Here is a 17,059-nt window from a genome sequence, read left to right as displayed (position 1 = left end):
TATATTCCTTTATCCCCGATGTGGGAAAGTCGAATGTGCAGCCTAAACATAGAGTAACCACAGTTAGCCTAACCCAGTCTCTAGTTGCCTGTGGCAGTTTGGGATATTAGATAATATAATTGCCTAATAATTGAGCTGCTGAATAAGTGCTGGCTCAGCAGAAGTTCATACTGTTTATAGTGCTTTACATAAGCATTGGATCAATGGGGATGGAACCCAGGACCTCATGTAGTGTAGGAAGTGTTCTGACTACTACACCACGCTATATAGACATTACTATCTTACTCCAAAAACTAATCGGCATGTTAATAATCAAACAATACCACAAGGTCAATAATATTCTAATATTTAACATTAACTACTCAGGAAAATATAAGTAAGTTTGTATTGCAACATCATATTAATTTCATTAAACTCAAGTAAACAAATCAGTATTTGAATTAATACAACCTGGGCAGCTATGTAAAGTTTCATGGATAAACAAATTACAATCAAGACAACTAATTTTACTGCATTTCTCGCATTTATAACAAGTAGAGTCCGTGTTTTGACTAAGTATAGTCAGACACGAATAACACTGCTGTCCCTCGGAAAATGATTTTGTTTCTATAAATTGAGGCATTGGAAATAAATGATAATAAGATCTAGCAAGGTGTGGTGCTGAAACTAAAGTTAAAGAGCATAGCAGGCATTGCACAGGTAGTTCTGTATATTTTGCTTTACATTGTGGGCAATAATAGCCACCCGATGAAAAAGTTTTTTGGGATTGCTCCATTGAAATATTACCAGATTGTTGCTTTGTAATATGTGCTGGAAAGCCCATTCTAATTAACGAAGATTCTCTTGTAACCTCACTTGAAGGCTGTATATGATCATTCAATATATCCTGAAAATGGGATTGGTTAAGTATAACACCAAACGTGCCCCCTGTTTTCGTTGCAAGGTATTTACAAATATGTACTTCCGCCGATAACCCAATAACACTACATCGAATATTTTGCTTTACCATATTTTCTATAGTAGTATGTATCGAATCAGGGTCACATGTTGTTAAACTGCCCATAATGATTAAGATTTCACGACTCGTATGACTTGGCACATTTTTCAACGATTTTTCTGCAGTCTCAAGTGAATTTTGTAACGAAGGCTCACCCTGACATTGCTTGGCGTTCGTGTGTAAAATTTCCTTGTACAATTTTTGAAGAGCATTCGTGTGATACTGTGATGTGCCCGACATTTGGCTTAGAACTTCGGCACGCTTACATTTAGTCGTAATAAACCCCAACTGAGCTATCGGGTTTTGATCGAAAAAGTTATTCACAAAATTTTGGATTAAATTTAGAGCTACTAAAGCACGGTTCGGTTTCAAATCTTGCTCTGTCATCGCTAAAGACATGTCGAGAATCACATAAACATGCCGCATCATTCCGAGACGTACATTCCCCTTTTTCCTTAACAATCTTCTTCTTTTTGCTTTGTCTATCTCTCTCTCGATGCTGGACTTTAGGGAGCCACTCTCATCTTCTTTAAGAGCTTCCCAAGTCTTCTCATAGTCTCCCTCCCATCTATAAGCTTTGTCATCTTCCATTTTAGGGAAGATTTTATTAAAAATTTAATTTTAAAATTTATTTTTAAGACCTATGAAAAAAAAACATTAAATAAATTAGACAAGTAGTATTTTATATCTCAAAATGTAATGTATCCCATAATGCATATATTGTGTGAATGTTTAGGTTATCTTATAGTCGCAAACATCCCAGCTTCAGTAGTATTCCAATTAGGCAATGCCTTACCACTTATAATAGAGGCCAACGGTATAGAGTTTTTAGCAGAGGCAAAAACCTTAATTTGTCTTAAATGTGTGTCACGACCATTTTGGTGATTTTGAATAATCGAAATTTGCGCCATGAATGTCCGGACAGGTTTAGGGTTTGATTGGTTGTTTAATTTTATCCACACCCAACCGGAAGGCTCTAAAACGTCGACAAGATCGATCTCATGTAGGTCGTTAAAATCATTACCAACCTTTACAGAAAGCCGACTTGGTGTATAGCTTTCATCTAATTTATAATCTGTGTAAACACCGACGCTGTGAACTGTCGTTTTCTGCCGGAATTGGATGTTAACCATATGAGGTTGTGTTCCGTCGGATTGCCAATAAGTTTCTAGATTATTGTCCCTTAATAAGGTTACACCCAGTCCTTGTTTGCAAGAAGAAACAGACCATACAGCCTGTGATCCTATTTCTTTCAAGCCTTCTTTGAGTAATAGTTCATTTAAATCGTTGATTATTAAATAGTTTGTAGGTTCTGGCTCTTCGGTTATGTTTTCTTCATTCATTTTTGATCTAATTAATATACTAAGATAAATTTGTTGGTTAATTTTGTAAAAAAATGGGATATGTTATTAAAATAATAATGCACAAATTAAAATAAGAGTCTAGCTTAACTAGTGTGAATTAAAAAAGAAGGAAAATAATACAATTTCAAGTTTAAGATGTATTTATAAGTTTATTAACAATTAATACTTTTAAAAAATTTGAAGGACAAAATAATACAAAAAACGTAAAAAAAAGTGTTTAAACGCCAATTTTTAGGTAAAAATCTACGAAATATCATATTACACACAAATAAAATCAATTTTTATTTAATAAATATAAGTATATTTAAAGAAATATCAAGTTTTAACAATTATTTTACATTTCATAAACGTGAGATAATTTCCCCGCCACCAAATAGAAATAAACAAACGTAGGAATAAAGTGTAGAAAAAAATTTGCCAGTAAATTTAAGTACTTCCAATTTATAAGAAAATTTACTTATTCATAATCCCAAGAGAATGCTTTAAATTAACTTAAAAACAAAATAAATAAAATTTTTATACTATTAATTAAGTTTTATTTAAAAAATAATTCTAAAATTAGTGCTAATGTAAGGAAAAACGTTTTTTTAAATTTAATTTGGCAGCATTCTAACATTTTGTACCACATTTTCGTCAAGACATAATCGACATTTTTCCGGCTGATTATTAGATCAATTTACAGAGAGAAAACAAAATCGTGGTTAATATATTATATAAATAAGTTTCTGAATAGATTCGACAAAATTTAATAATTTCCTTGTGGAAAACGAGTTTAGTTAATCGTTTGAATGTGCTAAATGTATTTTTAGAATCAAAATGGCTTCGCAATTTCAACAACAGGTAATTTAGATAAACTATACTTAATTAAAAAGGCCAAGACGTTATTTTATTTAAGTAAAAAGTAATTTTAAGTTAAAGCCTTTAAAAAATTGTTAGTTAATGATTTAGGACTATATTACTGACGCAATTTAAATTGTGGGCTCCTGCTAGTAGAAAAATAGGGCAAAATATGGCTGTTATTTTGGGGGGTGTTAAAATAAAGTTAACTCCCATTTATTAGGGGTATTTGAAAACCCATAGTGGGCTTAGAATTAGCTTAATTAGAAATATGCTCAGATTGTCTGGCATTTGAGTTGACCATATACATTATATAAATTAGCTCAATCTAATACCCAGCTTGCCTCAAATCCCACTATCAGACTATAGGTATTTAAAGTGACTGCTTATTGGTAGATTATTACTAGAATTATATTACAATCAATTAATTTTGTTCTAGAATATGTGGCACCCTCAGCACTTACCTAACATGGCGTTTGAGGATAACTCGTACGAGACGTCGTACGATCACGCTGATGTTCATGAAGATGAGTTGGTTGCTATGATGAGTGGATCACAAGAATTCTCAATTGATGGCGATCATTTTGAGACTCCTGCTAAACAATTGTAAGGAAAATTTTGGTCTGTGCAGTCTAAATTTTGATTTCCAATCAAATAAATTTTTTAAATTTATTTATCTCCGATGTGGGAAGGTTGACTTTACTACCTAAACATAGAGTAACATCAGTTACCCTGACCCATTCTTAAGTTAACTTTGGAAGCTTGGGATATTATAAATTATATCTGCATGATAATTAATCTGCTAATAGATAATTGGCTTGACTAAAGTTGTACTGTTAAAAATGCCTTGATTTAGGCACTACAGCTTGAAAGCATTAGGGATCAAACTTAGGACCTTATGTAGTAAAGCCAGTTGTTATTACTTCTGCACCAAGCTGTCAGTATTTCTAACAAAACATGAAACTTTATTTCTAATTTAAATTTTTTTTTTTTTTTTTGCACAGTTGGTATCATGGAAGATTAGATAGAAGATTAGCTGAAGAAAGATTGATGGAGAAAAATATTGCTGGTTGTTATTTGGTGAGAGAAAGTGAACGAAAATCTGGATCGTATGTTTTGTCTTTTCTGAGCGGAAACAGTGGGACAACACATTTTAGGTAATTTTAATTATTTTAAAAATAAGAAAACCGGCAGCGTGGTGTAGTGGTAAAAACACTTGCTACACCATATGAGGTCATGGGTTTGATCCCTACTGATCTCATAATAGTGCCCTTGAGTACCGTGCAATTATAATCTATAATATCCCAAACATGCAAAATTAACTTGAGACTAAATCGAGGTAACAAATGTTACTTTATGTTTAGGCTGTAAAGTAAACCTTCCCACATCGAGGATAAATAAATATAAAAAAGACTGACTTCACAGCTTACATATTTTTAGGATAATATTGATTATAATTGCCTGATAATTAATCTGCCGATTAATTTTTTGAACCATTGGAAATAAATATCAACAGCACTTTAACAAAGGGTTCTTTAAATGGGTTAAAAATATTTTTTTAGTAAAAATAAATTTATTGTTTTTAGGATAATTTCTGTTTGTGGTGATTTTTACATCGGTGGACGACAATTTACATCTTTGGATAATTTGGTTTCTTATTATACTCATCATTCATGTTTATTGGAGGTAGGTCATTTTAATCAAGATTTTGCCTAATTAAAATGCTAGTAATAAAGACATAAATACATTCATGTATATATAACCTATCTGTTTTATATATATTTCAATTTTTTTTATATTTAAAATTTTGTTTTTTTTGGTAATAATTTTAAAAATATTTCATTTGCATTCAGGGTGAAATTTTAAAGTACCCTGTTGCCCCACCAGAGCCTGTTGATGACAGAAGAAGGGTGAAAGCAATCCTTCCATACCAAACTGTCCCTGATGCTGATAACGATGAGTTAACGTAAGTTTAAGTTTTTATTTAAATCAATTCAAATATTTTTTAAGTAGTTGCAATTTTAAATTACATTTTTAATATTGTTTTAGTTTAATGTTATCAGTTTATTTAGTAATTGTTTTGTTTTGTTTTAATTAGAAGGGGGTATTTTTATTAGATTTTTTCCAATTATTTTTTTAACGAATTTCGAACTTTTAATTTGAAAATTTTTTTCAATAAATATATTTTAATAACTTTCGTAACAAAAAACATGATATAAATTTTTAATTGTTGCCACAATTTTAAATCATTTTTAAATGTAATTAAGAAGCCCATTTTAATATCAAAAATTTAATATTTATACAATTGTCTCATGATTATTTTATTGGATTTGCCTGCTTATGTATAACAACCAGTAGAAATGTTTAAATATAAGATTTATTTACTTTTATTTCCTAATAAATAACATGTAAGACATAACATTAACATGATTACTATATAAAATTAACAAGATATAAATGTTATTGACCTTATTATATTAAGTTTAATTTAGTTATCTTATGCTTAACTAAAGATGGTAATACACATATAGCAAGTTCATGATCGTTGCGTATCTAATATTGTGTGTATATATATTAATTAACACCGGCAGCCTGGTGTAGTGGTAAGAACACTTGCTACACCACACATAAGGTTGTGGGTTCAATCACCACTGATCTCATGCTGTAGCGCCCTTGAGTAAGGTGCTTTAAACAGTGTGAACAAATGCTAAGCCAACACTTGATCAGCAGCCTCATTATCGGGCAATTATAATCTATAATATCCCAAACGCCACAGTTAATTCGAAACTGGGTCGGAGTATATGATGTTACTCTATGTTTATGTTGCACATTCGACTTTCCCACATCGAGGATCAAGATATATATACAACTTTTAAAGAATTATTTTTTTTGGTGATTTTTACAAATTTTTCTGAAAAATTTTTTTTTAGGTTTGAGAAGGACGATATTTTTATAGTTCATAATGACATGGAAGGGGATTGGATGTGGGTGACTTTGATAAGGACAAATGAGAGCGGTTGTGTATTTAGGGGTAAGTGAAACCATTAATTTGTTTAAAAAAAAAGTTTTTTTAGAAGTCCGATGTTACTTAGACTTTTTGGCAAAGATTTATTATAGGCAGCGGGAATCTAACTTAGGATCACAAGTTTAAAAGGCTTTTAAAGAACTTAACCATGTGGAAGCAGTAGGAATCGAACCCAAGGGCCCAGTTTCAAGTCTTACCTAAAAATGCTACAACGTAGAAGCAGTGGGAATCAAACCCAGGACCATAGGTTTAAATGTTACTTAGAAATGCTGGAAACTGAAAGCAGCGGAAATCAAACCCAGGACCACTGGTTAAATTGCCACCTTAAATTTCTACAAAGCGGAAGCAGTTGGAATCAAACTCAGGCCCTTGCATCTTCATAAAACACATAATACAATAATCATTGCATATAAAGTTATATAGTATTTAATCTGACAGAATAACTTAAAATTTTAATTTTTAGGATTAGTTCGTGAAATAGATCATGATGTAGATCCACATGAAGGAAAAGAATGGTTTCATGGGAATATAAGTAAAGACCAAGCTTACAGTTTACTTTCAGCTGGTTAGTTTGATATTTTTTTTATTTTTTTTGTATATATATTTTTATTCTTGATGTGAGAAGGTTGAATGCGCGACTTAAACATAGAGTAACATCAGCTACTCCGACCCAGTCTCGAGTTGCCTGTGGCAGTTTGGGATATTATAGATTATAATTGCTGATATTTAAGCTACTGATTAAGTGCTGGCTCAGTAGGAGTTCATGCTGTTTATAGCACCTTACTTAGGGGCGCTGCAGCATGAGAGCAGTGGGGATTAAATCCACGAAAAAATATCAGTTTTAATATTCCTTGGTTGGGTTTTAAACTGGAGACCTCTAGAAATTAAGCTTCATTTTTTTTTTAATTAATTAATTTTTTTTATAAACTTTAAAAATTATTTTGAATTTTTTTGTAGTCAATTTAAATGGGAGTTATTTGATTCGTGAAAGTGATTCTACTCCAGGAGATTACGTTCTTTATTTCTTCACTAAATTAAATATTCAAAGATTTAAAATTCATCACAAAACTTACGGTAGATTTGAAATGGGTGGAAGATCATATGAAAGGTAAAAAAATCATAAATTTATTTTTTATTTTTTTTCTATCCCCTTAAGGAAATAGGTTTTTGATATTTTTACCGGGTGAGGGTGTGCTGTTGTGACCTGTTTGAGCTATCCGTAAACGCTGGGCTTAAGGCCGAATAGTGTGGCATTGATGCGGCTCAAACCCAAAACTCCTTGTTGTGTTTGAACTATCTGCCAACGCTGGGCTCAAGAGCGAATAGTATGGCATTGGTGCGGCTTGAACCTGAAACCTTTCAGATTGTAGTTTGACCCCATGACTGGTTTACCACATTATTGTATTTTTATTTTTATTAATATATCAATAATATAATAAAGCTTATTGGACAATTTCTATACATATATATATATATATATATATATGGGTAAATTATCACTGGCAAATATTAGTTGAAAGTTGTGACCATATTACAACAATTAAAATGCAGACTATAGGGTGGGCTATTGACTAGTTTATCATTATAATTAATAGTTAAAACTGTTTATTTTTTAAATTTTGTTATTGTATATATAACATTATACTAGGCCTACTTTATGTTATTGTCTTTTTTAATGTTATATTAATTTATGAGTCATTTTTATTCATAGCATTTATTTTTATACCATATTCAATGTTATGGAATACTTACATTAATATATTTTATTTAAAACAACATAATTTAATTAAGAAAAATTTTTATAAAGTTCTTATTTTTATTTTTTTGATATATATACTTAATATCAAAACATTTTTAAAAACATTTTTTTTCAGGAAGTAATTAAAACTTAATTAATTTGTTTATTATTTTATTATCATATGTTATTATCATATATTATTTTATTATCTAGAAGATAGCAAACCCTATGATTTTTAATTGTTGTAATATGGTCACTCTCAACTAATATTTGCCTGCGAAAATTTAATAGCGCATCACAAATCAATTTTTTATCTAATTTATATGCCTTTAAATTGGACATATAAATTTATATATTGTCCACTAAACTCTATTTTTTATGACTATCTGTTTAAAAAACAACTAAATATTGTCTTAAATTTTTTCTAAAAATGCTGACGAAAAAAAAATGGCAAAAAAAATAAAAATGGTATTTTATCGAAAAAAAAATTCTATTTTAATTCTTTTTTTTAGTATTGACGAAATTGTTCAACATTACAAAATAGAGCAAATAGTAGAGGGCCAAACTTTAACTTATGCAGTGCCTAAGACCACTGATATTAGCAGACAATGTCATGTTGATATTTACGAAACTTTAAATCGTGCAACAGCTTCGGACCAGATCGGATCCAGGGCTATTATAAATGAACCTGGTGTGCTAAAGAAAGGGCAACTGCTAAAAAAAGGTAAAATTATAAAAAATTTTAATTGATTTTTAGTAAAAATATGTTATTTGGTAAATGATGATATCAAAACTCAAGCGAAACTTTGGTATTTTCGTGGAAAATGCATTTGAAATATTCATTTGAGGTCCTGGGTTTGATTCCCACTGCTTTCATGCTGTGGTGCCTTAAAATAAGGTGTTATAAACGATATAAACTCTTGCTGAGCCAACACTTAATCAGCAAATTAATTATCAGGCAATTATAATCAATAATATCTCAACCTGCCAAAGGCAACTTGAGACTGGGTCTAGGTAACAAATGTTACTCTATGTTTAGGTTGTGAAGTCGATCTTCTGAAATCGAGGATAATTAAATAATAAAATATCATTTTTTTATGATAAACACTTTTTTTAAATTTTTAAAGGAATGGGAAAACGAGGTCACGACAATAAAAAATGGAAATCGATGTTTTTCGTTCTCCATGGTGAAAAGCAACATCTTTACTTTTTTGAGCATGAAAAGAAGACAAAACCCAAGGGGTTAATTGACCTCAGTTATGGGGCAGTTTACCCAGTCCATGAAAGTTACTTCGGCAGGTGAAAAAAATTAAAAAAAAATTTTTAAATTTTTTATTTTTTTTTTATTTTTTGAAATTTGCTTATAGATTAATGTCAGCTATTTTTATTTTCTTGTTATATTCTGCTAATATATGTTTCTATATACTCAATGTTCTGACTAATATAATGTTGAATTAGTAGGTTTTATGTTTACTAAATTCCTAATGACTCATTTAATTAAACTGGCACATTTTATGACATCATTCCAGTAGAAAATAAACATTTTATTACTAATTTAATAAAACTTGGTCCTTAATTCCATTTTTTATTACTCAATATTATTTTAAAATATGATATTTTTACTTTAAATAGCATAAAAAATTTGTGAAAAAATTTAATTTTTTTTTTGATTTTTTAGACATTACTGTTTTCAAGTTGTGATAAGGGCATTAAGTGAAGTGACATCATCATATTTTTGTGCTGAGTCGGCAGATATTGCCCAGGTATTTAAACAATTAAAATTTAGTTAATTCGTTTCAAACATTTAATAATTAAATTAACTGCATTTTTTAACTTAAAACATAATAGCTCCAGTTTAGTTTTTTTTGGTATATATATATTTTGATCTTTGATGCGAGAAGGTTGAATGTGCGACCTAAACATAGAGTAACATCAGTTACCCTGACCCAGTCTTGAGTTGACTTTGGCAGTTTGGGATATTATAATTGCCCGGTAATTATGCTGCTGATTGAGTGCTGGCTCAGCAGGATCTTGTAACGTTTATATCGCTTTACTTAAGGGCGTTACAGCATGAGAGCAGTGGGGATTTAACCCACGACCTCATGGTGGTGTAGCAAGTGTTCTTACCACAACACCACGCTGCTGATTTTCAAATTCATAATTGTATTGTCCTTTAGTAAGAAACTAACTTTTTTGCATTTTTTAACGGTTTGATTATTAAGCAAATAATATCATTAGATCAGCAAAATTATAAACAATAAAATGCAACCTAAGACAAAGTTAAGATAATAGTATACTGTAAAGTCAGATTTTTTAATAATTATATACAAAACTTGGTGCTGTTGTGTCTGTTGACATAGTGTAATGGTTATAACACTTGGCTTCACTACATGGAAGTCCTGGATTTAATTCCCACTGCTTTCATGCTGTAAAATTCTCAAGTAAGGTGCTATTACTGGTATAAACTTCTGCTAAAACTTAAAAACTATCAGCAATTTAATTATCAGGCAATTATAATCTATATTATATCTCAAACTGCTAAAGTCAACTTAAGACTGGGTCTGGGTAACAAATGTTACTCTATGTTTAGGCCATGAAGTCAGCCTTCTTACATTGAGGATAAAGTAATATATTAATAATTAATTATTGTAGGAATGGATGAACTTATTACGAGCTAACTGTGCCAAGCCAAACCGACAACCACTGCCCAAACCTAACAGTGCAAGACAGGTAAAAAATATTTAAATAAAATTTTAATTTTTTCAAAAAAATTAATTTTTTTTTCAACAATAATTTTTTGAATAAAGAAAGTAAATAATTGATTAATTTAAAGTTTAAAATTATTACTATCCAACATTTTAAAATTTTGAATTTAATTTGTTTTTAAATTTTCTTTTTTTTAATTTCTTCCCAGATTCGAAGTGTTCAAATTACAGTAGAATCTGCCCATAAGTTAGTAAGCAGGCTGTCATGTAGACCTTACTGTACTTTATCACTTAACGATGTCCATGTTGGAAGAACTAAAGTAAAGGAAGGGCTAAAACCTGTCTGGTCAGAGGAGTTTTTCTTCAAGTAAGTCAAAAAAAATTTTTATTTATTTTTTTAATTTTTTTTTTAATTTTAAATTTTTTTTTAGTAACATTCCCCCAGACGTGGATTCCTTCACTATAGGAGTTCACAATGCTGCTAAGCGGTCAAAACATTCCAGTATTGGTGAAACTGTTGTCCATTTTAGTAAACTTAGCTCTGGAAAAGTTATTGACGAATGGTAAGTAAAAATTAAAAAAAAAAATTAAAAAAAAAATTTTTGAAATTTAAAAATTTTTTTTTAACATTTTTTTTAGGAACAACTTGGTGGCGATGACGAGCAGTGGTTCAAGCAGCACTAACCAACCCTCAACAAACCAATCAAGTTGTGGATCAATTAGAATAAGGGCGAGGTATTGCAACGAACTTATTATGCCTTCGGAAGAGTACAAACTATTAAGAGAGGTTAGAAATATTTTTGTTTAACAATTTTTAAATTAAATGTTATATGTGACCATGGTTCTGGGTCGATTCCCACTGCTCCCATGCTGTAGCGCCCTTGAGTAAGGCACTTTAAACGCTATAAACTCCTGCTAAGCGGATACTTAATCAGCAGCATAATTATCGGGCAATTATAATCTATATATATCCTAAACTGCCAAAGGCAACTAGAGACTTGGTCAGGGTAACAAATGTTACTTTATGTTTAGGCTGTAAAGTCGTCCTTTTTACATTAGGGATAAAATAAAAATATTCAAAACTTTTTGTTTTAATTTTTTTAGAATTTTCAGAATTATTTTATTTTTTTGTTTTATTTTTTTTAGAATTTCAGAGTTATTTTTTTATATTTTATATTTTAGTTGGTAACAACAGACATGAAAGTAATCTGTGCATTATCTCAAGTATGTGGACAGGATAGAACGGTGTTAGCAACTGTTTTACTTAAAATATTCAGACAACAAAAAAATGTAAGTTAAATAAGTTGTAGAAAATATTTATGATTTTCTAAAATTAAAAAAAAATGAACTACAATTTTTATTCTCTAAATATATATATATACATTTATCTATTTTGTTAACTATATATTTTGGTATTTTACTTACCAAATCCTAACTTTAATTTTTACCCTCTAATTTTTTAAATTTTACCATTTTTACCCAGATATATTTTGTTACATCAAAATTTCCCTTTATTTTAAATATAAAAAATCTAATTAAAAAAAAAGTTTAATCTATTTACCCTTATTTTTTTACCCCTATTTTTTACTCAATTTACCCTTATTTTTTCTCCTTTGTTTTTTTTCCTTATTTTTACCCAATTTTACCCTTATTATTACCCAATATTACCCTTATTTTTTTACCCAATTTTACCCTTATTTTTTACCCAATTATACTCTTATTTTTTTACCCAATTATACCCTTATTTTTTACCCAATTATACCCTTATTTTTTACCCCTATTTTTTTACCAACTTTTACTCTTATTTTTTTTTACCCAATTTTACCCTTATTTTAAATATAAATACTCATTTTTTATTGACCAGGAGACAGATTTAATCTGTATGTTAAACGAACGAGAAATCCTAAGCCGAGATTCAGAACCTGGGACTTTATTTCGAGCGACAACTTTAGCCTCAACTTTAATGGAGCAATATATGAGATCAACTTGTTCTAGCTTCGTAGCTTTGGCTCTGAAAGATGTCGTGAAACAAATTGTGGAAAGTAATCAATCTTGTGAGGTAGATTTTTAGTTTTTTGGGGGGAAAAAATTAAAAAAACTCTTTTTTTTTTAACTCTTTTAAAAAAAATTTTTTTTATGTTTTGATTTCATTTTAGTCTCGATGTGGGAAGGTCAACTTTTTGACCTAAACGTAGAGTAACATCAGTTACCCCGACCCACTCTTAAGTTGCCTTTTGCAGTTTGGGATATTATAGATTATAATTGCTTGATAATTATGCTGCTGATTAAGTGCTCGCTCAGCAGGAGTTTATACCATTTATAGCGTCTTACTTAAGGGCGCTACAGCATGAGAGCAGTTGGGATTGAACTTGGGACCTCATATAGTTAGGCTAGCTGATCTAACCACCACACATGCTGCCGATTTTTTTAATTTCTTTTATTAAAACAAAAATTCAAAAATTGCTAAAAATATAATTAAAAAAGCTTTTTTATGTTTTGATTTTATTTTAGTATTGATGTGGGAAGGCCGACTTTACAACCTAAGCATACAGCATACATTTGCATGTCTTATCTTGACTCAGTTTTTAAATAATATTTTTTTCTGTTTATACTGCTACATAGAAACTGTAAAACAAGTAACCAGTGGGAATCAAGTCTAAGGCCTAATGTGTCTCACCAACAGTGCACTTTAAATTTTGATTATTTTTTTTCTAAATTTTTTTAAAATTTTGTTTTAGTTGAACCCAGCTAAACTATCTCCTGGAGAGGAATGTGACCTTGTAGCCAACAAATTAACTTTACTTCAATATCTTAAAAGTGCTTTGGATTCAATCCTTATAAGCCAATCTCTCTTTCCCAAAGAATTAAAATATGTATTCGGTCACTTACAATATTGTGTCGCTAAAAGATGGCCAAACGATCTTTCTGTCAAAGTTAGAGTAGTGAGGTATGTTATTTTTTTAATGGTGTGGTGTAGATTTTCCTTACAACATAAGGCCTTAAGTTTAATACCTAATGTTTCTGTATATCGTTGTGCTAATAAGTCAGTAGTGTAGTAGTTAGAACACTTGGTCTCCCACTTGAGGTCTAGGGTTGGATTCCCACTGCTCCCATTTTTGTAGTGCCTTCAGTGACAAGCTATATTCTGTATAAACTCCTGCTGAGCCAACATTTAATCAGCAGCTTAATTATCGGGTGATCATAATCTGTAATATCCCAAACTGCCAAAATTAAATTGAGACTGGGTTGGGGTAATAAATGTTACTTTATGTTTGGGCTGTAAAGTCGCCCCTCCCACATTGAAGAAAAAATTATTCTAAAAAAAATTAAGAAAGCTAATAAAATAACATTAAACTTGTTTGTCTAATAAAATAACATTAAACTTGTACAGCCAAACCCATATTAATTTTCCTTTAAATTTCCAGTGGATTTATGTTCCTGAGGTTGATATGTCCCGCTATCATCAACCCTAAAATGTTTAACATGATTTCTGACACCCCATCACCAACTGCTTTAAGAAGTTTGCTGCTTGTGGCCAAATCTATTCAGGTACAACAAGTTAAATTTTACTTAAAACAGTGTTTTTAAATTTAAACTGCGTAAGGTCTTGGGTTTAATTCCCACTGCTTCCATGCTGTAGCGCCCTTGAGTAAAGTGTTATAAATGTTATGAACTCCTGCTGATCCAGCACTTAATTAGCAGCATAATTACCGGACAAATTTAAATCTTTTTTTTTTTTTTCAAAAAACTGCCAAAGGTAAACTTTCCAAACTGCCAAAGGCAACTCGAGACTGGGTCAGGGTAACAAATATAACTCTGTTTGGACCATAAAATCGGCATTTCCACATTAAGGATAAAAAAATATAAAAAAATGCATATTAATTACTTTTGTAATATTTTATTTTTGTTGGTTTAGAATCTTGCAAATCTGGTTGAGTTTGGAGCAAAGGAGTTTTATATGGAATGTGTAAACTCATTTATTATCGAGAACAAATCAAAAATTATTGAATTTATTGAGGGATTAGGAGACCTATCAGTGCCAGTAAATGAAACCTTTTTTATAATTTCTGATTGCATAATGTATATATAATAAAGCTTGGTAGATATATATATATAATGTATGTTCAATTTATAGGCCAACAAAATAAATAAAACTGCCATTTGTGGTGTGCTGGTAAATTATCACTGGCAAATATTGGTTGATAGTTGTGACCATATTACAACAACTAAAATCTTGACCATAGCGCAGGCTATCTATCTTTCTTTTTAATAATTGCTAGTTCTAAGTGATTTGATGGGTCACTTTTTTAGTAGTAAATGTTTTAAAGTCTTTAATATTTTACTTTTTTTTGTTAAGATTCACAACAGTTCACGTCCCATTGAAAGGTTTAACAACAAACTAGAAGTAAGTGGAGACCTGGCATCTTTGTATCAAATATGTAAGGAACATTTAACTGAACTACAAACATTATCCAATAAAGAGGTATAACAAGTTTTGTGTTTTTTTGTGTATTGTGTTGTTTTTTGCATTTATTTATCTTTGATGTGGGAAGGTAGATTCTATGACCTAAACATAGAGTAACAACAGTTACCCTGACCCAGTCTCGAGTTACCTTTGGCAGTTTGGAAAATAATAGATTATAATTTCTTTATAATTAAACTGCTGATTAAGTGATGGCTTAGCAGGAGTTTATACCATTGGTAGTGCTTTACTTAAGGAAGCTACGGCATGAGAGCAGTGGGGATCGAACCTAGAAGCTCATGTGGCAAGGCAAAGTTTTTTAACCACTACACCATAATCAATTTTAAATGATTTTTTTCTTTTTATTTGTAGGCTGCTTTGAAAAGGTTACTTGGTGTAATTGAACTACTCAACAAACAACAAAATATATATCAACTTCGATTGAGGCAGGAAAAATAAGTATCTCATTTTTATCTTAAAAATATTTTTTCCGAATTTTTTTTTATATCTTAAATTTTTTTTTATGAAAGTTGTCGATAAAAAATATATTTACACCAAACTGTAAGGTGTATGTTATACTGTTTTATAAAACAGTGTGATTATTATAAAGTAAACACCAATCTTTTATTAGAATACTAACAGTTCTGTGAATAGGTTCATTTTTTCCGTACTTTTTCTGCCAAAAATGACGATTTTTTTTTCTCCTATTTATACTATTCTCAGCCTTCTTAGAAATTATTTACACACTTTTATATTCTTTTATTGTTTAACTATTACACAATATGTATATTTAATAATGCAGTATTGGGTTTAGAAATAGCTATTTCGTTATTGAAATTAAATATATCTTTGTAAATTTTTTAATTATTCTGTAATCAAAAAAATATTTAAAATTGTTAAAGTAAAATTTAAGTGTACATGGGCCACAAAAACATGAAACCTCTACAAAAGTGTTTTTTATAGATTAACATTGGCCAGCATATAGATGAAATATTTTAAAAAATGTAGGGTATATTAAATTTTTATGTTTTTAATTATAAAATGTTAACTTTTTCTTCCATTTTAAGTGTGAAAATGGTAATATTTTTGTTCAAAAAAAGGTGATTTTATTTGCCAAACATTGCCATTTTTCTGCCAAAAATACGTGATTTTGACCAAAAGGAACCGTATTTTAGACTAATTTATTCTTCTTCAATTATGTTAACCTTTTTAAATAAAAAATTGGGCAACTGGGCATTAATATAAATAGAAGGAACTTTGTACTTTTTGTTGAATGTGTTGTTTTTTGTAGTTATTTATATTTTGATTCATCTTTGATATTAAATATACCAACCTATCAAGAATTAATTCCAGTTAAAATCGACCAAATTTTTCTTAAATATTGGCTAACTACCTCTTTAAAGTGTTAAAGTAATATTCACCTGAATCTTCAAATAAAATTTTACAAAATTTTTTGACAACTTAACATTTAGAAAAATGGACTAACTTTATACTGCTGTGAACATTAAAAAAAGTTCCAAAATTTGTACTTTTTCATTTATTTTCTTCACCTTTTTGTATTTATATTTTATTATTTACTATCTATTAAGTTTTGCATTATTATGTTTATTTATCTGCTATTTAATCATGTATTATTTGTTGATTTTTTGGGAATTATTAAATTTATATTAAACTTGTTTTTAAATTCTTGTTATACTTGTTGTAAATATTTTTTAAAACAGAATTTTAAACTTTGTTTAATACCCCAAATACTAAATTAGTACGACCATATATATATATATATATAATTTATAAGTATGTAGCATAATAGTTAATAGCACTTTGTTTTACTACATAGGGGCTAGGGTTCGAACCCCATTAATTTTAAATCGTAGCAGAAAGTTGGGAGATATCAATGCTTACTTATGCTAGGATAAAATTAAAACAATAGA

General features: G+C 29.7%; 3 protein-coding genes across 3 annotated transcripts; 1 reads left to right on the top strand and 2 right to left on the bottom strand.

Moving 5' to 3' along the window:
- Nucleotides 1-371: 371 nt before the first annotated feature.
- LOC145751814 (general transcription factor IIH subunit 2-like) lies at nucleotides 372-1,700 on the bottom strand. The gene has a single exon (XM_082567923.1). The coding sequence runs from the start codon at nucleotides 1,586-1,588 to the stop codon at nucleotides 416-418; it is 1,173 nt and encodes a 390-aa protein (XP_082424049.1). The 5' UTR covers nucleotides 1,589-1,700; the 3' UTR covers nucleotides 372-415.
- Nucleotides 1,639-2,610, bottom strand: LOC145751815 (anaphase-promoting complex subunit 10-like). The gene has a single exon (XM_082567924.1). It carries the CDS (start codon nucleotides 2,338-2,340, stop codon nucleotides 1,735-1,737), a length of 606 nt encoding a protein of 201 aa, XP_082424050.1. The 5' UTR covers nucleotides 2,341-2,610; the 3' UTR covers nucleotides 1,639-1,734.
- A 446-nt stretch (nucleotides 2,611-3,056) lies between these two features.
- Nucleotides 3,057-16,670, top strand: LOC145753896 (ras GTPase-activating protein 1-like). The gene is made up of 22 exons (XM_082570417.1): nucleotides 3,057-3,201; nucleotides 3,638-3,804; nucleotides 4,203-4,355; nucleotides 4,785-4,884; nucleotides 5,052-5,164; nucleotides 6,129-6,229; nucleotides 6,687-6,788; nucleotides 7,181-7,331; nucleotides 8,474-8,685; nucleotides 9,089-9,260; nucleotides 9,640-9,724; nucleotides 10,614-10,691; nucleotides 10,876-11,033; nucleotides 11,098-11,229; nucleotides 11,306-11,453; nucleotides 11,849-11,956; nucleotides 12,531-12,725; nucleotides 13,405-13,613; nucleotides 14,092-14,215; nucleotides 14,583-14,708; nucleotides 15,024-15,149; nucleotides 15,501-16,670. Exons 1-22 carry the CDS (start codon nucleotides 3,178-3,180, stop codon nucleotides 15,585-15,587), a joined length of 2,871 nt encoding a protein of 956 aa, XP_082426543.1. The 5' UTR covers nucleotides 3,057-3,177; the 3' UTR covers nucleotides 15,588-16,670.
- The last annotated feature ends 389 nt before the right edge of the window (nucleotides 16,671-17,059 follow it).

Source organism: Corella eumyota, chromosome 5, assembly GCF_963082875.1.
Source record: "Corella eumyota chromosome 5, kaCorEumy4.1, whole genome shotgun sequence".
Lineage (NCBI taxonomy): Eukaryota > Metazoa > Chordata > Ascidiacea > Phlebobranchia > Corellidae > Corella > Corella eumyota.
Note: the sequence above shows the minus strand (reverse complement) of the source record. Positions and strands in the feature narration are given on the sequence as shown.